This window comes from Ambystoma mexicanum, chromosome 2p (assembly GCF_040938575.1).
Source record: "Ambystoma mexicanum isolate Mex_15411 chromosome 2p, UKY_AmexF1_1, whole genome shotgun sequence".
Taxonomy (NCBI): domain Eukaryota; kingdom Metazoa; phylum Chordata; class Amphibia; order Caudata; family Ambystomatidae; genus Ambystoma; species Ambystoma mexicanum.
The window spans coordinates 74,270,306-74,295,945 of record NC_090923.1 but is presented as its reverse complement, the minus strand read 5'-3'; the positions used below and the strand labels follow the sequence as shown (position 1 = coordinate 74,295,945).

The window sequence follows — 25,640 nt, the reverse complement described above, 5'->3', positions numbered from 1 at the left end:
CTCAGCTCTTTATTGGTCCCACAGTAGTGCTTAGAACAGCATAGCAGGTTCCTTGTGTTAAAATCGTGGCAAAAATGGGCGTGAACGCAAAATATCGCGGCAAAAAGGCAGTGGTTTTGCCACCACAATCCATGTAAAGGATGCAAGGGACACCCCCGCAACTCCCGGACCAATTATACCATTTAAGGGAAGAGGAGACACCCCCGTAACCGCTGCTCGCCTTAAATGGTATAATGGGGTACACCTTTACCGGGTCATACCACAGCATTTCTGCCGTGATTTTTTGCACAGGCAACATTTTTGCCGCAATTTTATCACTGCATACGGCATAGCACCAGCTCTGCACATGCACTTTTTATGCAAGGGCTACATACACATGCATAGATATATGATGAACAGCTAGTAATTAGGATATAGTAGCACACCCGTTGAAATATTAATGTTACAAGTGATCACTAATAATAAATAACATGTTCTTGTGACGAGTCAGGCAAGTTATTAAATGAAGAAACGTGAAGGAATGACTCACAAGGGACAAAATGAGATATGACAAAGAGATGAGTCAACGATAGAAGGAAAGGGATATAGAGAGAGTGAAAGGGAGAGTAAAAGTGGGGCAGAGGGACAGAGAGAGGGGGAAACCCCCTAAGACAATCTCCTGTTAACATAACCCCTACCCGCCACTTGCTTATTAGCACAGCTGCTTAAAATAAGTAGTATTTATCTGGCCCATCCTCTAAGATAATCAACTATTTGTGACAACAAAACTAAAGGGCATCCGTCGTTGGTTGCCCACAGGCACACCAGCTATTTATCAGCATTCCCCTAGGAACAGCCCCTGTTAATCAGCATAGACACTCAGACCACCATGTGATTACTATCGAAGCCACTTAGGACATGAGCTATTTATCAGCACTCCCCTAGGAACATCACCTGTTAATCAGCATAGACCCTCAGACCACCACCTGATTACTATCGAAGCCACTGAGGACATGAGCTATTTATCAGCATTCCCCTAGGATCATCACCTGTTAATCAGCATAGACCCTAAAACCACCACCTGATTACTATCGAAGCGGCTGAGGACATGGGCTATTTATCAGCACTCCCCTAGGAACATCACCTGTTAATCAGCATAGACCCTCAGACCACCACCTGATTACTATCGAAGCCACTGAGGACATGAGCTATTTATCAGCACTCCCCTAGGAACATCACCTGTTAATCAGCATAGACCCTAAAACCACCACCTGATTACTATCGAAGCGGCTGAGGACATGGGCTATTTATCAGCACTCCCCTAGGAACATCACCTGTTAATCAGCATAGACCCTCAGACCACCACCTGATTACTATCGAAGCCACTGAGGACATGAGCTATTTATCAGCACTCCCCTAGGAACATCACCTGTTAATCAGCATAGACCCTAAAACCACCACCTGATTACTATCGAAGCGGCTGAGGACATGGGCTATTTATAAGCACTCCCCTAGGAACATCACCTGTTAATCAGCATAGACCCTAAAACCACCACCTGATTACTATCGATGCCACTGAGGACATGGGCTATTTATCAGCACTCCCCTAGGAACATCACCTGTTAATCATAATTAGAATAGATAGCTCGCATTAACGACAGACATAGCCATATGATATGATATGGCATTTATAACGCGCCTATACACAAGTGTTTCAAGGCACGACGAGGCAAGGGAGGGGGTACAGAGGGAGGACAGGCAACAATTTTACTAGGCCAGGTGTCATTGAGATTGCGCAATTGCAGGGGAGGGGGCAAGGGGAAAAGTGCGGGGGAAAGGGAAAGGGGGCAGTGCAGTGCATAGGATAAACAGTAGAATAATAAAGACAATTAATAAAAAGTGCGGCCAGTTGGTGGCAAGTGCAAGGGTAAGTGCAGACATCTGGTGTCAAGTGCTGGTAAGGAGGGGCTGGAGGGATACAACAGTCCCTGAGTGAAAGGGTTTCCAGGGTTGCAGTGCAGGTGTGCATCTGGCGTGGAAGGGGCCTGGGCCCGAGATCAGAGTGTAGCCAGGTAACCAGTACAGATTTGGTTTCAGCCAGGAGATGAGCAGGGGAGAGGCGGAGAGAAAGCAGAAGCAAAGAGGAAGGTCTTGAGGTGCTTCCGGAACCGGAGATGGTTCTCCTCAAGTTTCAGAGAAGTCAGGAGGCTGTTCCGGAGGGAGGCACCAGCAGAAGAAAGAGATCTACCACCAACTCGTTGCTTGGAGAAGCGGGTGACCCTGAGGGAGTTGGAGCTGGAAGAGCGAATCGCTCGAGAAGGAAGATATTTAGGAAGAGAGAGTTGAAGGTATTGAGGGGTCAGGCCCCAGAATGCCTTGTGGACAATGCAGAGGGTTTGGAATTTAATACTCACTGCCACTGGGAGCCAGTGCAGAGATTTCAGTCCTGGAGAGATACAATCCCTGGGCTTGAGGGCAAGGACAAGTGTCGCAGTCCTGTTTTGGATGAGTTGCAGAGGGCGGAGAGTAGAGGTAGGCAGATTTTAAGAAAGCGGCTGTTGCAGTATTCCAGTCTAGAGAGACCCAGAGCTCTGGAGACAGTGAGTTTCTGGAGGAAGGAGAGGAAAGGAAGAATACCTCTGAGGAGTTGCAGCTGGTAGTGTGACTTCTAAGAGACATCAGAGATGTGAGAAGAGAAGGAGAGGGCGGAGTTGAAGATGACCCCAAGGTTTTTAGCTTCAAAGGTGGGAGCAGGAAGAGGGCCAAGAGAGGCCAGCCAGAGAGTGACAGGAAATGAGGGAGCAGGTGTGCTGATGAGGAGAATCTCAGTCTTGCTGGCATTAAGGCGGAGATCATTGGTGGCACACTACTCCTGGATAGAAGACAGACAGTCAGAGATGAGAGAAGGAAAAGAGGTGGCGGAAGGGAGCCTGAAAATGAGTTGAGTGTCATCCGCATAGCAGTGAAAGTTGGGGCAGAGAGCGTCAAGGCGGTGGGCAAGAAGTGCCAGGTATTGGTTGAACAGCCAGGGAGAGAGGTTAGACCCCTGAGGAACACCACAAGTAGAGATTGAGATAGAGGAGAAGGACCCAAGTAGGACCTGGAGGTCGATCGGAGAGGAAAGAAGTCAGCCAAGCCAGGGCCTGATCAGTGATACCCAGGTTATCACACAGAAGGTTGAGCTGGATGGCATGGCTGTCCGTGTCAAATGCAGAAGAGAGATCAAGTACGATGAAGACACAGGGGGTGTTGTAATCAAGGTTGGAGAGCAGGTCTTCACAGATGTTCAAGAGAGCAGTTTCTGTGCTTCTGGCAGCTCTGAAGCCAGACCGATGGTCATGGAGATAACCAACAGATTCAGTGTGAAGATTAAGCTGGGAGATGGCCAGCTTTTCAAGAGGTTTGCCCAGGAAAGGAGTGATGGAAATTGGGGGATAGTTAGCATGGCAGGAAGGGTCGGCAGAGGGTTTCTTAAGAAGATGGTGCACAAGGGAGTGCTTCAGGGGAAGTGAATACTCCAGTGGTGAAGGAGTAGTTGCAGATGTCAGCCAGAACAGGAGCCAGGGTGTCAATGTGGTCCTTGATGGTTTTGGAGGAAGATGGGTGAACCTGTTTTGATGAGACTTTCATAGATCGGACTTGTCTAGAAACCTTGTCTGGAGAGAACAGGGGAAAGGCAGAGAAGGAGGGAGGAGAGGTGGCCAAAGAAGGGCCAGAGGAAGAGCAGGGAGTAGAGGGAGGAGGGAGAGAGGAAGAGAGAGAGAGGACAGGATGTCCTCAGTTTTAGAGATGAACTGAGAAGCCAGGGCTGTGCATAGGGCCTGGGAGGGGACTGCAGCAGGATTGGCCAGCCGAGTTGTTAGATGCTGCAGAGACGTGGGCTTGGATGTGGGATCTCTTCTTGGTGCGGACAGAGAGCTGGTATTGCAATTGTAGCAGGCGACAGGCCAGTTTGTCAAAGGGTATACCGGAAGCGTGCCATTTCCTCTCAGCCACCCTGCACTTGCGTTTAAGGGCGATGAGGTCTGAGTCGTACCAAGAGTTGCACTTGGCTTTGGGCTTCAAGCAGACCCTCATAGCAGGGGCAAGAACATCGAGAGTATCAGAAATAGCAGAGTGGAGCATGGAAAGGGCTGTGTCAGGGTGTGAGTCAGCCAAGGGAGGAGTCGGGGGTGAGAAAGTGGCAGTGAATGCCTCAACTGACAATATAGGTATTCAAAGTCTCTCAATGCTGATGGGCCACTTGGCCTCAAGGCTGGGGGCCCTATGTCCCTTTAGGAGGGTCTGACGCAGATTTCAGGGGTCTAGCATCTTTGGTGCCCTCCAGGCTGGATGTTACAGGCTTTTGCACTCTGTCGGTATCAGGCTAATCACTAGGGGCATGTTTTCTAGAGGATTCTTCAGGATAGAAGGCATGGGGGTGGGGGAGGAATAATCTTTAGCTGCAGGTATGGGGGCAGTATGCTTTTGGGCCCCTAGTTTGCCATTACCCAGGTTGACCCCCACTCAGTTGGGCCAATCCATGTGGAGACAGTCTGCAAATGACAGGGCTGGTCGCAATATGGTCCAACCCCCAAAGCCCCCCACTACATACCATCGCCCCATGATGCCCTCTGTCACTATTACAAGCGGGTGGGTTGTCCTCTGAGGTATGATCCGTAGTTTTGCACCACACAATGTACAAAGTACTTTCAAGAAAGTGGTTGATCTGCTTGATCAAGCTGTAGGCATCGCCTGTGATCTTAATAGGGCTTCGAAGCTGCTTCTTGGTGCAGCTGTGGGCCGAACCTGTTATGGGCAATTCCACCAGATTACGTTTATCTGTTAAGAATTTCCTCTTCGGAAAGAAGTGATGGAGATTGTGCGATAGTTAGCCGGGCAGGAAGGGTTAGCAAAGGGTTTCTTAAGAAGAGGGTGCACAAGAGTGTGCCTCGGGGGGAAGGGAAGACTCCAGTGGTGGAGGAGTGGTTGCAGAAGTCAGCCAGAACAGGAGCCAGGGTGTCAATGTGGTCCTTGATTGTTTTGGAGGAACAGGGGTGAACCTGTTTTGACAAGACTTTCCTCTTTGGCTTGGCAAACAGAGGGAAACTTTGTAAAGGTAGGAGGTGGCAGTCTCCGTGTCAGCCATAGCAGCGACAATGACGATGCAGGGGTGAGCTAGCTGGCGTTCGATAGGAGGGCTAACAGCTCAATTAAACCCCCCTTTGTGCGGCTCCTCACCTTATTGTACAGATGCAACAACACTCTTCTTCTGATGAACAGTGTGTTGTGGTGAGTTAGCGGCAACCTTTACCGCAGATGCCTAACACCCTGTGGATGCACAACACCGCCCATGCCCTTGTCCCCACGGCTTCACCCTGCAGGATTTCCCCTCTCTTATGTCCAGGGGGGCGTGGCCAAGGCAATCAGGTCCGGAATTTAGGAAGTGCAAGCAAAACACCACCCCGCGTGCTTCACCCACCAGGATGTCCCTTCTCCTTTTATATCAAGGGGGTGTGGCCAAGACGAGCAGGTCTGCAAATCAGGAAGTGCGAGCAGAACATCCCCACATCATTTCCTGTTAATCAGCATAGATCCTAAGACCACCACCTATTTACTAGCACAGCCCCGGAGGACATCAGCTATTTATCAGCATTCCCCTAGGATCATTTTCTGTTAATCAGCATAGATCCTAAGACCACCACCTATTTACTAGCACAGCCTCTGAGGACATGAGCTATTTAACAGCATTACCTTAGGATCATTTTCTGTTAATCAGCATAAATCTGAGACCACCATCTATTTACTAGCAAAGCCTCAGAGGGTTCCATGTAATAATGTCCCCTGAAAAATATTGCCATGCAAAGAAATCGACAAAAAATTGGCGTTTTTTGTGGGGACATTATTACATGGAACATGCAGGGGACACCCCTGCACCCCCAAACCCTTAATTATTTTTCATGGGGAGCGGGGAACACCCCTGCAACCCTCTCTGCCCCTGTCCCTATATATATGGTCACCTATATAATGTTTATATATTTATCTGAAGGACACAGGAAACCCCACACTCTGGGTCAGGGTATTAGTACATTACTAATTACGGAAGAAAACCAGAGGATACAATTTTGGAGACAGAAGGAATCAAGAAATTTAATTGAACCTGATCCATTATTTAAATATCAAATTTTAATCGAGAATTAATCATAGCACTCAATAATTTTACATCGCAGGAAAGGAATTAAGAACACATAATTTCACATAGTTTCACATATAATCCATCTCATTCGTACACAGGCATCCAATAACCATTCATACATCCATCACAATAATACATGCAAGGTACAACTTTATCCTAAAAAGTCATAACAATTGATTTACTTATTGTCTTCATAAAAAAGAGAGAGAAAGAGATATATAATAAATATATATGAAAAGCCACAACAACAGATAGTTCAAGTGGTCATCAGTTTAGGATGGGTCACATCGATGTCCAAAGTTGACCTCATCACTGGTTTCTCTATATAATGTTGTCACAAACTTCTCCCGGTGACATTATATACGACGACCACATATATAGGAATATTATTACCTGATACCCCTCAGAGGACATCAGCTATTTATCAGCATTCCCCTAGGATCATTTTCTATTAATCAGCATAGATCCTAAGACCACCACCTATTTACTAGCACAGCCTCAGAGGACATCAGCTATTTATCAGCATTCCCCTAGGATCATTTTCTATTAATCAGCATAGATCCTAAGACCACCACCTATTTACTAGCACAGCCTCAGAGGACATCAGCTATTTATCAGCATTCCCCTAGGATCATTTTCTGTTAATCAGCATAGATCCTAAAACCAAACTGACGCTGATCACGTTAACTCTCCCAAACCGGGAGGGAGGGATCCAGTTACCAGACTTGGAGGAATACTACTTAGCGGCGTAACTCAGTTTCGTGGCTAGATGGCTTTCAGAAGAGGCCACGTCAGAGATTGCTCTGCTGCGGCAGTTGGTAACTCCAATACAACTGAAGGAAGTACTGTGGGTACCACTAAAATGCCTGGGCAGGGTCTCCATGATTGTACTGCTGGGTAGACTGGTGTGGAATAGAACCAAGGTGCTGATGAAGCTTGGGCAGCCCTACTCACCCGAGACCCCATTAGCTGCTGATGTCTGTAAAAGTGAAACGGATATGCAAGTGGCGAGATACTGGGCGAGATGGGGTGTTTATACGTGGGGGGATATGTATGACGAGGGAGGGTTTAGAGAGTTTGGATCACTGCTAGAAAAGGAGGGGCTGCCTGCGGGGCAATTCCTATGGTACCAGAAGGTTAAACAGATAGCTAAATGCAAATGGGATAGTTGCCGGAAGAACCTGAAGCAACCCCCTTAATGACCCTGATGTACAGTCTGGGAGACGGTTGGAGACCAGTGTCTAGAATATACAGTCACCTGGTGGATAGGCCCAACCCTATGAGTGCAACGCTGAAAGATCAGTGGGAGGGGGACCTGAAAAGGGACATAACTGAAAAAGAATGGGAGAAAGCACTAGCATACCCTCAGAAAGTGTCCGGAAATGCTAGGTTCTGGTTGATTCAACTCAATTTCCTATACCGCACGTACATGACACCGCTCAGGTTGGCCAAGTTCCTCACTACTTCTAGCCGATTGTCCCCTTGATACAGGGCAGAAGCTGCGGGATTGATGCACATGTTCTGGGAGTGCAGGCGAGTACAACAATTCTGGGATCGAATAGCAGAAGCCTGTGGGAAAGCTGGCATAGCGTGCTATAAAAGGATGCCCAAAGAATGCTTACTGGGCATCTACCCAAGAATGAGTCAAATTAAACATGTAGTTAACTTTATGGACATGACATGTATATTGGCCAAAAGAACCATTGCCATGGCATGGAAGGCTCCCAGTGGCCCACAATATACGAAATGGCAGAAGTAATTTGAACACTGGGCTGAAATGGAGACTAGAGTATTGGGCGGAGGCGATATCCAGGTGTGATGAGGGTGTGAATGTTGCATATGATACATGGAAAAATTTGATATGGGACATGTTCCATCCGTCCGACGACAAACCTCCCTGAGCGCATACTTTATTCAGATGAGGTGCAATAAGGAGGGTGCAGGGAAATTATGCCCCCCTGCGAAGATATTCACAACCAAGTAAAATTAGAAACTTGTAGCACTCTGAAGCAATAGTTACAGAAATGACCCCAAAAGTATTTTGTAACATCATGTGAAGACAGTTTTGTTTGTTTGTAAAATGTTCTTATGTTGATGTAACCCATTGATACTAATTTGTGATGCAATGGCAAAATGTGACAGATTGTAATCGATAAAGGAGATGCGATCATACCGACGCTCCTACCTTGCGCGCTTGAACAAACCGCAAGGAGGCTTTGTGAAACCGGACACCCACAGAGAAGCACAGGGGCATTTAGAAGATTTGAACAGCCATACCAGATCTTGAGGCGGTGCCGCTAACGCCAACTACCATAGAGAGGTCACCTACGCGACACAAGTGAGGCACCGAGATGGACACACCAGAATACCTACTAACACTAATCTCAGTCGTCTTACCCTCAAGAAACCGATGCAGGTCAAGATTATTGGTTAGTAAAACTATGTTTGAACCACCACAAACACCAAAGCGCATCTACGCGTTTTTTCTTTTTTTTAAATGCTGGGTTATCTACTCCTGATGAATGTTCTACATTTATGTATACTGAAACATGTTGAGAATACAAACTGCTAATTAATAGACAGTGGTAAAGAAATCAAGAAGGGCACTGTGGCTCATGTATGAGTTCTGTTTTTTTCTACACTATCAACCAGACGACAACCGTGTTAAAAAGTCGTTCAACAATCCATGTATGTTGTGTTACCCAGCTCACCCTTGTGGAAACTGTAAACGAACAGGACCAGTGAAGAGGTCCATCTGTTTGGGTTTTAAGATGATCATGTTTTGATTCTTGTATGAATTTTTGTTGTATCGATGATTAACATTGTGTTTTAATGAGACTGAAAACCTATTTGTACTAAGCTTTCAGTGTTTCAACTTGCCAAACCAGTCTCTATCTCATGATCATTAATAGTTACCCCTACTCGGAAATAGATAGAGACCACACTCTGTTATTTGCTTTATGAGTGCCCCCCGGGGTTCCTCCTTAATGCTAAAGTACTTGTTAACTTTAACAGCTGATGCTTTTGCCCAGGGTGAGAAAGAAGCATCAGTTAGTCAGCAGAAAATAGACATGAAATGTGGATTAAATATTCAGCACAGTAAAACCAGGAGATCAACAGGCTTCTGGTTTGCCACCTACCTTGAATCTCTGAAAGTAGAGGCTGGACTTCCCTTTCGTCCGCCCCATCACATAAAGGAAGTCTGGTGTGAGGACGAACGGCACCCACTCCCTGTTCACCCCCATGAATCGCTTGGTGTTCCCTAGAATGTGCCCAAAATCGATGTGGAAAAGATTCCCTGGAAAAGAGATGCAGAGAGATTAGAGGCGTTCCATGTGTCAGGTCATATTGACAGGTCAGGTGCTCTCCATGGCCTGGTACTCTCCATGGCCAGGGGCTCCCCATGGCCAGGTGCTCTCCATGGCCTGGTGCTCTCCATGGCCATGGAGAGTACCTCGCCATGGAGTGCTCACCCCATGGCTAGGTACTCTCCATGGCCAGGTACTCTCCATGGCCAGGGTACTCTCCATGGCTAGGGTACTCTCCATGGCCAGGGTACTCTCCATAGCCAGGGTACTCTCCATGGCTAGGGTACTATCCACAGCCAGTTGCTCTCCATGGCCAGGTGCTCTTCATGCCAGGGTAATCTCTATGGCCAGGGTACTCTACATGGCCAGGTGCTCTCCATGGCCTGGTGCTCTCCATGGCCAGGTGCTCTCCATGGCCAGGGTACTCTCCATTGCCAGGTACTCTCCACAGATCAGATGCAATCAACAGGTCAGGCAATCTTCACAAGTCTGATACTGTCCCAAGCTCAGATACAATCCATGTCATAGGAACCTTTAATGGGTCAGATGCAACAATCAGCTATGCCACAACATTCAGATACTAGTCACAGGACAGATGCTATCTTCATGTCTGGTACACCTCAAAAGCCAGATACATTACAAAGTTAGATAGTATCAACAGACGAGACACTCCATGGGTCAGACAGCTGCACCAATCAAGTATTGGCAATGAGTTCAATTATGCCTGTGATCTGTATAGTCTCCACACACCAGCTACTCCCCCTTTGATAGATTCTCTGTAGGGGATATATACTCACTACGGGTCAGATACTGCCTATCATGCAACGATTTAAAACTAGACAGGCATTCTCCACAGATATATTCTACCGGTCAGGCCGTCTTAATGGGCCAGATACACTCCAACAGACAGGCAATATCCACACAGCAGAGGCTGTCAACTACTCTCCAACAGACATGCACCCTCCACAAAGCAGAGGCTGTCAACTACTCTCCAACAGACAGGCAACCTCCCCAAAGCAGAGGCTGTCATCTGCTCCCCAACAGACAAGACAGGCAATCCCCCCAAAACAGAGGCTGTCATCTACTCTCCAACAGACAGGCACTCTCCCCAAAGCAGAGGCTGTCATCTACTCTACACCAGACAGGCAATATCACCAAAGCAGAGGGTGTCATCCACTGTCCAACAGACTGGAAATCTCCCCAAAGCAGAGGCTGTCATCTACTGTCCAACAGACTGGCAATCTCCCCAAAGCAGAGGCTGTCAACTACTCTCCAACAGACAGGCACTCTCCCCAAAGCAGAGGCTGTCATCTACTCTCCACAAGACAGGCAATAACACCAAATCAGAGGCTGTCATCCTCCACTGTCCAACAGACTGGCAATCTCCCCAAAGCAGAGGCTGTCATCTACTGTCCAACAGACTGGCAATCTCCCCAAAGCAGAGGCTGTCATCTACTCTCCAACAGACAGGCAATATCCACACAGCAGAGGCTGTCATCTGGTCAGTTAAACTCAAAGGACAGATACTCTGCTGAGCTCAACACTCTTAAAAGATCAGCCATTCTGATTGGGTCAGGCACCACCCGGCAGTCCATTGCCCACCCATACGTGAGATGGAGCACACGTCTTAAGTCAGAAACTCTAAAGAGGTCATTGACGCTCCTCATGTAAGATACTTTGCCTGGGAGAGTTAGTCTCATGTAGCCAAATACAGTTGTATGTTGTTACATTGAAGTGAATAACTTTGTGGTAATTAAATTCTATGAAATTACTTTTCAGCTTTAAAAAAAATATATATTTTTGTAATACTGGTGGTTTCTCCCCATACCACATTGACCCACCTAGCACACTCCTTCTCTTCTCACCTCCCCTTAAAACTCCCTTATACTCCTGATCCCCAAACAACCTATTTAAATAAATTACTTTGCCACAAAGTAATTGCATGGAAGTGAAATACCAGGAAGTCATCCACTTCCTCGAGAAATGATGCATTTTGAAAAACATTGCAGCTCCACGGTCCCCTTGTGCAGTTCCTTAACTCCGCCTTTTTGTGTAAGTGATTTGCAGCGTCTTCAGAGAGGCGTGCATTTCAGATGCCAAACCCCTGCACACTTTGCAGTCTTCAAGGTTTGAATGACACACTGTGTTAATTGGGGCAGTGGAGGAGGGGGGGGGACTAAATAAAATACCTCTTTTAGAGTGCTGGCAGGAACTGACAAAAGGTCATAATACCCCTTAACACCCCCTAACTATAGCAATAACAAGCAGATATTAAGGGGTGAAGTGAGAAGGATCGGTTTTGTTGACAGTAACGGAATCGGTCAGGCGGAGGTCGGCTGGGAGGGCGGGCAGCCAAGGGTGGAGGAGCAGTAAACCCAAAATGGCAGACGCAACAGTCTGTAAGGCATGAGAGATCGGGCAGTTCAGTGAGTGGCAGAAAGGAGAGCAAGAGGCAGAGATGGAGGCAAGGTCGTGGTAAGCAGCAAGAGGAAAAATCGGTGGCAGAGGAGCGCTAGTGAAGGAGTCAAAAGAAAAGCGTAGATAGGATGTTGGTGGACGCCGGAGCGGCCTGGGGAAGCAGAGACGCAGAGGACGCTCAGCAGAGGTGAAGAAGGAGCCGAGAGAGCAGCTGGGCCAAGCAGAGAGCGAGCGCCATAGCAGTCTGGGGATAGTGGAAAAACAGAGAGTCGTGGACCCCGGCATGCTGGTAGGAGCAACCAGCGGCTGCCCGGGCGGGAACAAGGTATCCTCGCAGCTGAGTTGAGCCGGCGCTGAGAACCTGGAAGCAGCGGATGCTCACCTACATGGACCCTGGATCAGGGCACCCACAGCAGCACCGGCCAATTCATGTATAGGTGGAAATTGTAAGGTATCTAGTGTTTCTTAGTGATACGTTTAGTGAGATAAGAGGGGGCATTGTTGTGTAAGCACAGACGAGTGATGGCTAGGAGTTTTAACTCAATGCAGGCTTTGATGGGAAGCCAATGAGCCTCCCGTCTGATGTGGGAGATGTGGTCGGAGCGCCTCAAGCCCCAGACTGCTTGGAGGGCGTTGTTTTGCAGCAGTTGGAGTTTGTGAAGATTTTTGGTTGAGGTCCCAGCTAGAATGGCATTGCAATAGTCTAGTTTACTCCCTATGATGGCTCTGGCTAGGGTAAGGCAGTTGTTGGAAGTGAGGAATTTCCTGGAAAGGCTGATGAGTTTGGTAGAATAAGTTGTGGCGGAGGCGATAGCATTGATGTGTTTTTGCATGTTCAGTTCTGCGTCCAGTTAAACGCATATCGTTTCTACATGTTTGGAAACGGGGATGATGTTGCCATCTATGCAAAAGGAGGTGAAGGATACTCTCCACAGGTTAGATGCACTTTGAAAGTCAGATATCAAAGGTCAGATTCTCTACCAAAGTTCCTTCTCCTTAAAACTCTAGGTTGACACCCCTCTGCTCCCCTCCCCTCCTAACCTGAGGCTGGGAGATCTGCTCTCCTCTGTTGTCTCCCTTAGTTGCTTGTAGACCCCATGCTGCAAAATTGTCCGCTCTCACCCTCCCCGGTTGTTGGTTCCCCTCTCATTCGCATTGATCAGTTGTGATCATCTTCCCTCACTTTGTCCTTTCACCTATGACTTTTAAAGTACTCCATTGCTTCCCAGTGCTAGGTCTGCAATCTATAAATACTGTATTAATAATAATAACAATAATGATAATAATGAATACTCTCAACAGTTGTGACACTCTCCTCAGGTCAAATACACCTTGCAAGATAATTACTCTCCAAAGATCATATACTATCCATGGGTCATATATACGCCAAAGGTCAAATATTCCGGCAGGTCAGATCAGATTTTTCCCAAAGGTCAGATGCTCCCACACCTCAGAACTGGCAGATATAGGTTCTAATTTGGTATTTTCCTCTTCATCAAGGAGTATGATGCTGGGCAAATTATGTTTTCTCCCCATGCATCAGTTTCATTAACTGCAAAAATAGGGAGCAAATCCGTATGGCAGTAAAAGAGATAACTTACAAAGAGATATTCACAGGTGTGGTAAAATATATCCCCAGAATGTCAGAAATAAAATACCAGGCCAGGCAGTGTTTAAGAGTGATGCTGACTGGTGCTACCCATTGGAAAATGCAGGCCAGTTCCAGAAAACCTCTGTTTCTGAGTTAAGGCGTGGGACATGAACAGAAATGGGCCTCTTTCAACTTTACTAAAATGAGCAGGCGTTCAAGTGATGGAAAATGTGCCTGAAAACTTAAAAGTGCTGGATGTGCCCAATGCATTGCAAAAGACATATGTGGCTGAAAATGCTGTTTTCCTAAATCCATGGAAAGCTACACTTTCTACTTAAAGAGACAGCAGTGTGTACATTATCATTATTCAACATGAGACTGTGATCCAGAAATCTACAGTGAAACCAAGCACTTTGTATGCGTCACAAATAAAAACACATACTTTTTAACATTAAAATGACATAATTTAAAAGGAGAGGCCTATTTGTGGTAGAAGTGAACACTGGTGCTCTCTGTTAACTGGCCTATTTGGTGCAATTCTGAATGTACCTCAGGGTTAATATTATGGAAGCTAAAACTATATGTTATGAACAACAGGTTTAAATGTAATTTACTATACAAACGGTTAAACACAATGCCGTGCAAAATGTCAAAAGGTAAAAACCTTTGGTTGATCTAAATCTGTACTTTGAAAAGCATGGATGTAGAGGGGCTTTTCCACTGAAACGAAACTGTGACCCATGACCTGTTGGTTTGTGTTCTCTAGGGGAAACCTGTCTGGTTTTCAATTTAAAGAGGAAAAAAATACAAAGAAATGATGGAGGAGAAATTTCAGCTACAGTGAATTGTTGATAACACAGCCAACAGACATGACCTGTAAGGTTAGGAGCCCCATAAAAAGTGCAATTAGTTCAGAACAAAGACCCTTTGAAATCTGAACTCAAAGTTTTTTGGAGTGGGGCCAACCAAGAAGAATGTCTGGTTGTCAATTAGTTGCTGCTAACATGGCCTGCAGAAGTAACCTTGAGGTCAAGCTTTCCATAAAACTGTACATTAAGCAATGTGCAAGGCCTTTGATGCCCAGCAGAAGGACATATTAAGATAAACACTGATAGACAAGATGGCTGGTCACATGTTTTCAGGGAAATGGAAACCTACTCATTGGGGCCATGTTGTGACCTGCCATTGATTAAACTTTGAAACACGTGTTTCCCAAATAAAAGGAGTATTGTGTGTCTGAGTGAGCCAACCTCGGTTCAAATTAAACAGAAGAAAAAGCCCACTGGGACTGTGTAAAAATGAAATTTACGTGATGTAAATAATTTAAGTTATGTGGAAAAGTATGATGTTTTCCATTTACATACACCTGAGCATTGGGAGAGTTGGCACGGGTGTAGATCGTGAAAATAATGTTTAAATTGGGAACTGCCCAATTTAAGCTATTTCGGCGTAGCAGAAAAATTTGCAAAATGGTTGTTCTGCTCAGGAAGGGCATGCCAAAATAAAATTAGTATGGTCTGATTCGTCATAAAATATAGAACTCATATATTTATATATATCATGGGGTTATTTGAAAGAACAAGGAAGTTATTACAGTATGAGATTTTTCAGAACAAAAGATGCAGGAATCCTTGTCAATTTGTAATGAGGTATATTTTCTCCTCCCTCAGCCTACATCATACCTATCTCTCAACTCCTGGTCCTATCAGTAGGCAGGGGATGTGGTGGGGGGAGGTGAATGGAGAAAACTAGTCAATCCCGACCGCTGGGATTGTGACAAGATTGCAGTGTCACTAGCCCTGTAAAAGGAGCCGTTTGTATCAGAACTGGGCTTTTTGAGAATTATTGCAGGAGGGAGCTGCTGCTGGATTCTTGCAAGGAACAACTAGTAGAGAGACCTCAATCTTTGCTTTGGAGACAGGGGCGGAGACATATAAAAACTAGCTGGGACCCAAACCAGAAGAGCAGAAGGAGTCTGGGTGCAGGAGGAAATCCCAGATTGAAAGCCCTTGACCAGACCTGTCCTCAGAGGAGCCCTGCTGTTTGACCTGACCAAAGCCTCCCATGTAAGTATATATATCCCAAAGCCATCAATTGTGTTGGGAGTCACCTGCCTTTATCCCTTTCCATTGGCAGTCAAGGAGGGGGTAAAACATGCTAGGCCCTTCGCACCATTTATTATATCCATTCAAAGTAAATTCCCCATTGAAAACCACCCTCTCTGTGAAAATTGCATTGCGTTGGGAGCAGCCATCCTTAAAATTTTCCATTAAAGTGTGAGGAGCGGGAAGCTGTGTAGATCCTTAGCACATTTGATGAAAGTAAATCAATGAATTCCCATATAGAAACTCGTGGGATGAGGGTTGTTAGAATTCGAAACTAACAATAGCTCATGCCCAGTGTGTTACAGCTGGTATAGCCCATAAAGACTTGGTTGACTGTTTCTGAAATCCTTGACTACCACATAGAAAGTTGGGGGGGGGTGTTGTCCATAATCCCAAAAGGAAGTAATCTACAAAACACCACATTTCAAGTCAGGCTGGAGGGTGCAAAAATGAAAGAAATTCTTCATTCATGTTAAATCAAATGACAAAGTATTGCATCACATCTGTCTGTGTGTACAAAAACAAAATGTCCCTTTTGGTTCCATTTTTCTCTGACCCCACCTTATCAAGTCCTGCCCTTTTATTTTCAAGTGTGTTGAAAAACGATTTTCATTTCAGTTTGTTCCTTTTTCCCAACCTTGCCTTTTAAATAACAAGCCCAAAACGAGGTTTTCCAATTGAATTCCTTTCCCAAACAGCACCTTTTACAATCAGCAGCAAAAACGATTTTCCCATTGTGCCCGCAATCCTTGCACCTTGCCTTTCAATCAAAGGGGTCATATTTATAGCCTGATTAAAAAAACGCAGATTTGCACGCCTTTCTGACCGAAAATCCCTGTATGAAGTATGGGGATTTTCAGGCAGAAAGGCACACAAATATGCATTTTTCACGCAAATAATTCCATGAATCAGGCTATTAATTGAGACCTGGAGGGTGGGGGATCTGTGTAAACTATTATGGCATGTTTCAAAATTTCACCTGTGTTGTTTTATATAACCGAGTTACTGCGTGATCTTGGGTGTTGCCACAGCATTGGTGGCTGATGTTGGGATTGTGTAAAATATTAAATAAATAAATATGTTTACTACACACCGGCCTGGTTCCTAGTCCGTTAGTGACACAGGTTGTTTGTTGGGGTTTGGGTGCGAGATAGGTTGGAGCTCTCACCAAACTGAACCTAAAATAAAAATGCTTTATTGTGGGCCACCTTGCTTCGGTGGAAAGGAATTCCCTGCTTTGCATAATTAACAGCGACACACCCTTTGCAACACAGATAATTCCACCGAAGTTGCCATCATATTAGGCGATTTCCAAGATTCTGTTGGCCTCACTTACCCACTGACTTGACTAATGTGTTTCTCCTTTTGGCAGTGTACAGAGTGCAGAATATCTATGCTACTGTACAAATAGCTCGGGCCATTTCCGACTTGTGAATTTACGTTCTGGTGTGTTCTCTCTCGTTCTCGATCTCTCTCTCTCCCTCTCTCTCTCGGTTTTCTAGTGTTCTTCTTCATTTTTCTCCCTATTGTTTTGAATAATTACTTTTGGATTTTGTATTGTTTTTTTTTTACTCCTTATTTCCTTCTGTTCTTTTTTGTTTGTTCTTGTTTGGGGGTAATTTGGTCTTCTTACTCTTGTTTTATTTCCTGTCCTGCTGCATGTCTCGCCCTCACCTAAAGATTTTGTTCTATTTTTCAAATGCAATCTTTAGTTCAGTGATGTGAGAGGTGTTTGACGGCGAAGAATGATATTTTACAAGAGAAATTGTTCCAAAAGTGTCATTCTTAGAGAGCCAAGTTTAATTGTTAGGGAGTAGAACCAGTTGCACGATTTATTTACGAAAATTGTTACTGGTTTTCAGCTCCTAAGTGGAAAGTGTCATTGATTTGTGATACGGAAGAAAGTTATGATGTGGGCAAACTTTCCTGCATGGTACAAATGCCGACTCCAACTACATTTTCAAATTAGTAGAACTGAAGTTTAATTTTGCAAGTAAAAGAAAAACAACTGAAAAGGAATGTAGATCTTTTGACAGATCACACACATTTTTTATGAAATCAAAGCTAAAACAAAAGCAACACTTGTGAAAGTCATGATATTTCTATATACTGAGAGGAATGCAATAGAAAATATAATTAGCAGAGTGCAAGTGGCACCTTTGGCATTTTTAAAATAATTACTGTATGGTGCAATTCGTTGATGTCTTTTAAATGAGTCAAATTGATCCATTCTAAGCCGCAGTAATGTCCTGTCCCTGGTCAAGGTCCTTATCTTACCCTTTTATCATCTGTCATTCAATCCATCAATGCTCTTATGTAGAGGCACCTTACCCCAGGACTGCCTCTGCTCTCTGTTGCTTTCTTTGTAAGTAATTACTGATTGAAGTAACACCAAGTTCTTGAAGAAAAGTACAAACACAAATGTTATAACCATTCAGCCGACAGGGAAAGCAGGTATTCATTTCTTCAACATATCTTTTCTAATACCGACTTCTCATCGTTCATGAAATCCTCTGTTTTCCTTTCTGTGTTAGGAAGGGGGGGGGGGGTCTTCTTATATTTCTCTTTGTACTCCACATTTTGGGCCTCATAACAAGTTTGGTGGTATCTCGCGGTAAAACCAACCGGAATTACTTTTAGGACCACTTGGTCTGGCAGTAGTACCGCTGAATTAGAAGTGGCGGTGGTGGAGTAAGTCCTCATTTTATTGGAGTCAATGGGACTCCATGTGGGATTACTGTGCCACCCAAATATAAGTTTGACAGATAGTTGGAGGATACATCTCCAGCTCTGATCTGGAGATAAATCCACCCGCTTTAGGCCAAATTTCGGAGAAGCAGCGCCGGCAGAATTACCACTGCAGTAATTCTAGCATCCTGCCGACATTTGGCATAAAGTCGGTGGATTTATCTCCAGATCATAGCTGGAGATGTACCTTCTACCTTTTGGCCGAACTTATAGTTGGGGGGTGTATTAAGCAGCGTTATACGGTAATGCCACCACGTTTTACCCACACCACCCAACTTGCAATGAGGCCCAAAACTCTAATTTAACCTTCTGTCTCTTGGCTCCACAGTCAACAACTCCCGAATTGACAATTTCTTGCTTATGCCTGCATTCCAGAAGCATGTCGCTCACACTAAACACGTCCACACAGTACCTTGGTTGGTGATGTTGACATGGCCACACAGTACCTTGGTTAGTGGTCACAATGTTAACATGGCCACACAGTACCTTGGTTGGTGATCATGAGGTTAACACAGCCGCCAAGTACCTTAGTTGGTGATCATGAGGTTTACACAGCCACACAGTACCTTGGTTGGTGATCATGATGTTAACACAGCCACACAGTCCCTTGGTTGGTGATCATGATGTTTACACAGCCACACAGTACCTTGGTTGGTGATCATGATGTTAACACAGCCACATAGTACCTTGGTTGGTGATCATGATGTTAACATGGCCACACACTACCTTGGTTGGTGATCATGATGTTAACACAGCCACATAGTACCTTGGTTGGTGATCATGATGTTAACATGGCCACACACTACCTTGGTTGGTGATCATGATGTTTACACAGCCACACAGTCCCTTGTTTGGTGATCATGATGTTTGCACAGCCACACAGTACCTTGGTTGGTGATCATGATGTTAACACAGCCACATAGTACCTTGGTTGGTGATCATGATGTTAACACAGCCACACAGTACCTTGGTTGGTGATCATGATGTTAACATGGCCACACACTACCTTGGTTGGTGATCATGATGTTAACACAGCCACATAGTACCTTGGTTGGTGATCATGATGTTAACATGGCCACACACTACCTTGGTTGGTGATCATGATGTTTACACAGCCACACAGTACCTTGGTTGGTGATCATGATGTTATCATTGTGACGATCTCCGATTCCTAGGATGTAGGTTGCTATCGAGTACCCAGCGCATGAGGTGACAAACCTCTCCATAGCTTCGTAGTACTGATAATAGAAATGGAAAAAAATACAGAAGAGCTCATGAGCCTTGGCCTACACAAGCGAGTCCTGGAAAACACAACCATGGCCCTGCCATGGAATGATACACTGTCCTTGTGGCAAATAACCATGCCATCAAGACAAGATTTATCATCTTAATCATTTGATCTTAGCGTAATTCCTTAAAACCAGAAATACCAAAAGATTAAATGTTTTTAACAAAGTTGTTTTACTTGGGCAAAGCTAATGTAAGATATATAAAACAATAACCAGCACTAGATTTTAGATGTGTTTGTAGTTTTGATTGTCTGCTTATGTCCTTTGGCCATACATTGGCAGTCAATCAAATCCTCCATTAGATTGTCAAATGTTTACCTTTTGTGCAAACACAGGCAATACTATACCCTCAACTTTTGTGTCAAAACTCTTAGTGACACGTGATTTTGTTCACTAATAGTCACATTAGCTCAGCAAGCGTTTAGCACAAGTGAAACGCGTTATAGGACCAGGAACTCGTGAAGAATTAGATAACATTTCAACAAAAAATGGGAATATAAATTACAGAATGAAGGGCCTGGGATTACACCATTCTAAAAACCGTTTGTAAATCAGTCTCTATATCATTAAAATGAGCTTTGTTTCGTAAGTGTGAAGATGTACATTTCAAGTCACAAAAATGGAAATGTACACTTGTGAGCTCTGTCACTCTTCTTTTGCTAATTTGTCTTAGGCTTTGACACATACCACCAAACTGCCTTTGGATAATTGTCGTTCATATAGCCTGCGGTGTGACATCTTTAAACTTAGTTTGCTGAGATAATTCCAAGCGCATTTCCCAAACTTTCTTTTTTATAGCAACTTTGCAGCATTTAAAAGTAGCAAAAAATGTTTGCTGAGTTTATTTACTACAAATGATCTCATTACATGTTTTATTGTCAGCCACCTTCACTATTTTCATGAAGCTTTTCGAAATGTAGAGTGCAGTTTCATAACAAAATTGCACAATGTTGCACATCTGACTTCATTTTATTCTTTCTTTCTTGGACAATATTTCCAACACATAAATATTCTTTGCCCCATTTAATAAAGGTTTGTTTAAAGTAATCTTACAAAGTCTTAAATAATCGTCCTCAAAGTAAAATATGGTGTATTACAGAACACTGCTTCTGTAAACCAAATTGAGCAAATACATTTTTGCTCTCCGGGTCCTAAAGAATGGGGAAAACACATTTTGCTTCAATACACACAATCTAAAGATGTTTAATGCAGGGCAAACATTAAGCAAATTATGCTTGACATTTGCCTAATAAGAAATAAAGAAACTGATTTTTGGTTAAGTGTAGTGGGATTTTTCACATTTGACAATGGGGCAGAATTAATGTTCTCTAGTGTCTATTACTTAAAAACACATACTTTTTATATATTTCTACAATCGATTGAAGAAACTTATTACATATAGGTCGACTATTTTGTTTATTTGTATTGTAGGTGACTGTTTTGAATGATTATATCAAGTTGATTATCTGATTTTATATCACGCATTTCTTCCAATTTATTTATTGTCTGCAAATATGCTTAAAGTTTATATGTTATTAAACTAAAGAATTAATAAAAATATATATTTTTTAAAAACCACAAAGAGTATAACCTCATTTTGTTTTCATTTTTTGATGTAATGCAAGGCTTGGTTTATCAAGGACTGCGACTGGATAAGATGGACACACCTTTGCTACATCCCTAGTAGAAAAGCATCACCAATTCTGCCAAACCCCTCTCACCACTTTTTTACTAGTGCAAAGGTATATATCGAGTACAGACTGCAGAATAAACTGTAGGCTCTATGTCTCATTAGGCGAGCGGATTAAATAGTTGAACATGGATTTTCTCTTTGTTTTTAGTTGTGTCTGAATGTTGGCGAAGCCAAAGAATTCCTGAGAATATGGGATTTCTGTGCTTGCTTTCTCTTTCCTGGTGTGCATGCAAACAAACCTGTTGAGTACACAATATCTTGCTTCTGTTTTTGATTCTTGCACCACTAAGTGTTCCAAATAATGCTATGGGGAAGAATTAGTTTGCACAGCAACAGAAAATGCTATTGGCATGCTATTGGCTGCCTAGGAAATTGTTATTGTGTCCTTTCACTCACTATTCTTTCTTGGAGCCCTTTATGATGGACCTTCTGCTTTGGCCTAATCCTCCTTCTTCTTACTCCTTCATTCATGATCATACACCTTCATCATAGCCCTTTTCCTTCATCATTGCCCTTCGCCCTAGTCCTTTTGCTTCATCATGATACTTTGTCACAGTCCTTGTTTGTCCTTCTCCTTCATCACAGTCTTTCTCCTTCATCACAGCCCTTCTCGTTCATCACAGTTCCTCCCTTTCATCACAATCCTCCTTCATCACAGTTCCCCCTTTCATCACAGTCCTTCTCCTTCATCACAGTTCCTCCCTTTCATCACAGTCCTCCTCCTTCATCACAGATCCTCCCTTTCATCACAGTCCTGCTCGTTCATCACAGTTCCTCCCTTTCATCACAGTTCTTGTCCTTTATCACAGTTCCTTCCTTTCATCACAGTCCTTCATCACGGTTCCTCCCTTTCATCACAGTCCTTCACCTTCATTACAGTTTCTTCCTTTCATCATAATCCTTCAACACAGTTCCTCCCTTTAATCCCAGTCCTTCTCCTTCATAACAGTCCTTTATCACAGTGCATCTTCATCACAGTCCTTGTCCTTCCTCACAGTCTCCTTCCTGCGTCATTGACCTCTCATTCATCAGAGTCCTTTCCTTCATCATTCCTTCTCGTAATCTCTGCTCTGCCTCCTCCTCTACCCTTGTGGGCCCTCATCCTCCTTGTGCTTCATCCTGCATCCGTTCTTTTATCTTCTTGATCCACTGGCATGGAATTCTCTTCCCGTGGACATCCAGGAAACAGTCCAAATAGATGTGTTCAAAACCAAACTAAAAGCCCACCACCTCACCTCTGAGTTACCCTCTTAACCTACCTCTCATCTGCCTACAAGCTAACATTTTTCCCTTGCCTCTAACCTGCCTCTGTCCCTCACTTTCTCTGCCTCCATTCTAGCGCTTCACCCATCATGGTCACGCCCGAGCACAGCTGGCCATACCACCTACCTGCACTTAAAAATGGTTGTTAGTTGTCCTTAATCTATGTATGTCCATTCATGTATTGTCCCTGGTGACTGTTCCATTTACTCACCTCCACAACCTGGTCAGAATGGTTCTCAAACTCACCCCATTGTAAGAAGCTTGCTGTGTCTCATTAAATCTGTTTTCTTATCTATTGCACCTCCTTTTGTTATCAAAAGAGCATTGTTCCTCCCCATGCATATTATGTATACAAAAAATGTACCTTCTCTGTCATGGTTCCCCTCCCGACTCCACCGACGGAGGCAGCAGGAATTGAGGCTGCTGCAGTACCTCCAGATCCACCATGAGGCTGCCTCTTAACTTTCTCAATCCTTCATCATGCACCTGGATGCTGGCAACCCCATCCTGGTGTTCTTGGGCTATGTGATCGCCCCCTCAGCGATCACGTAAGTGTGGACAATTTCTATGCTGCCTGCATCATCCTCTGGACTTCGAGTCTCTCCTGACAATCTCTATTAACTATCTTTAGAAGACACCTTTTTCTTATCTCTTTTCCAAAACACCAAATCATAAAATCCACGTCTTCCTGGACTTTTACCTCCATTGCTACACCCCTGTACTATCCTGCTTATATACCCGCTGACCTAAACAAAAAAAAGAAAATCGTTTCGCTGTGTGCACATCCAGATTGCCCTGCTGCTGCTAAAGTCGAATTTAACTGTGTGAACATCCAGATTGCCATGCTGTTGCTGAAGTCAAATATAACTGTGTGCACATCCAGATTGCCCTGCTGCTGCTAAAGTCGAATTTAACTGTGTGAACATCCAGATTGCCATGCTGTTGCTGAAGTCAAATATAACTGTGTGCACATCCAGATTGCCCTGCTGTTGCTAACGTCGAATATAACTTTGTGCACATCCTGATTGTACTGCTGCTGTTTTAAATTTGTTTTTAGCTGCGTGCACATCCAGATTGTGCTGCTGACGTTTTAAGTCCGTTTTAGCGGTGTGCACATCCTGATTATCATGAGAATGTGTTGATAAGTCCAACCCCTCTGTTCTCTTTCTAGTCTGCTATCTGTTCCCTCACCCTTGTCATTTCCCATTGTGTTCACATTGTTCATTGTTAAGATTACAGTGATTGGTTATCCCTCCGCCCGCAGCTCTGGTTTGTTACCTGCTCCCTCCCCCTCAGTTCCTAGTGTCTCTCTATATGGTTATTCCCTTCAGCCCTGCAACCGCTATCCCCCTTTCCTCTGCATGTTCACTGTTTTCTGGCACATTACTTCCCCCCAGCTCCCAGTGTTTTTCTCCCTGTTTTAAGCCCTGCCCCCCCCCCCAACCTCCCTACTGCTCTCCCTGTGCCTCTGTGGCCTCAGCTTGGTTAAGTGTACCTTACTCTCTGCAGTTTGCTACGGCGCTCTCTATCGCTCCTATCTTCTCAAACTCCTTCTCTATCTCTTATCCTTCACCCTCACTAAGACGGGCAGGAAGAAACTCAAGATGGATTTTCTGCGCTCTAACCCAGGCCTTTCCGATTGCAAACACCTACAACACTGCCTCTGCCAGAGAGACTCTCACCAACATCTTCTTTGTCGTTTTCTCACCCAACCTATGGACACTCCCTATGATCGCTCTTCTCTCTCCTTTCTCTTCCTCACCCATCAATGGTGGCACCCGCTGGGAAGTCCTTCTTGCCCTCCTCTCCGCTCCAGGGTCATCATCAATGTCTACCACAGTGGTACCATCATGGCACAGGGTCCTCAACCCAACCTTATACTCTTTGATAGACTCCTCCCTTGCCTTGTCAACCTCCCTTCTCCTTCTGCACCAGCTCCTTTGGCATACCTGATTCCCTTGCCAGCTGTGCCCACCTTGGCTCCCTTGCCAGCTATATCCTCCTTCGCTCTCTTGCTGCCTCGCCTACCACCTTTCTACCCTTGCCACCGCCTCTTTGGCACCACCCCCCACATTGACAACCTTGTCAGCCTCCTCCTCGTTGATGAACCTGCCACCCACTAACACTGTATCTGGGGCTCCCTTGCCCCCCAGCGGCCACTCCCACACTGGCTCCATTCTCAACCACTGAAGTCCTGGCTCCCTTTCCGGCCTTGGCTCCACTGCCCCCTTCTACCTCTGTCCCTCAGGCACTCTCGCCACTTAATGGGGGGATCACTGTCCCCTGCTCCCCCGTAAGTCTTTCACAGATGGCAATCTGCTCCACAATGCCACGCTTAACACTTGCTCAGCTGTCAAACACTCCTCAGACATCTGCAACCTCCTTGAACTCCTGGATCTTGATGTTGTTGTCCTCGCTGAAACTTGGTTCAAGGATAGCTCTGTCACGAGTTTTGACAAACTTCTCCCAGAAGGCTAAAAGATACTCTCTCTGCCTAGACCTAACAGATCAGGTGGGGGAGTAGCAATGATCTTCCCTGAGTGGATCCTGTGTCTGTCATTCCCACTCAGGTCTGCAGGCTCTCCCTCTCTCCTAGCTCTTCACTCCTGCTAGCCACCTTCTATCAGACACCGGGTCAGCCCTCCCTCTTCCTTTCAGAATTGGCTGACCTGGCCTCCTCACTCCTTTCCCCTCTTCTCAACTCCTTCCACTGGGTGATCTCAACATCAATCTCAACTCACCCGATTCTTCAGGACCTTTCCACAATCTCTGCGACTCTATCTTTCTTTCCATCTTACCCTCTGGCCCAAAGCACACCACAGGCCACACCTTAGATACTCTCATCTCAACTGAAATTCCTCTATCTATCTATCTCTCTCTCTCAATACTTCTCTCTCCTGGACTGATCACTCTCTCCTCACTTCTCATTTGACGGTCTCTTCTCCTCTTGTTTCAGTAAGCCGAACACTGCCTCCCGCCTACAAGGTCACCCGACCCATGAAAAGAGTGTCAGTAGCTGCCTTTGACTCTACCTACTCTGCTCCTTCTACTCCTGCTGCTGACTCCCACCC

The 25,640-nt window shown here is 44.9% G+C and overlaps 1 protein-coding gene across 2 annotated transcripts in view; it reads right to left on the bottom strand.

Moving 5' to 3' along the window:
* LOC138566221 (phosphatidylinositol 4,5-bisphosphate 3-kinase catalytic subunit gamma isoform-like) overlaps positions 1–25,640 on the bottom strand; it is a 152,188-nt gene that overhangs the window by 10,599 nt on the left and 115,949 nt on the right. For both annotated transcript variants that reach the window (XM_069643280.1, XM_069643279.1), the window contains 2 exons: positions 19,451–19,562; positions 9,295–9,452 (listed from right to left, as the gene is read on the bottom strand). In XM_069643280.1, coding sequence (XP_069499381.1) covers positions 9,295–9,452; positions 19,451–19,562 — 270 coding nt within the window. The remainder of the gene's footprint in view (positions 1–9,294; positions 9,453–19,450; positions 19,563–25,640) is intronic.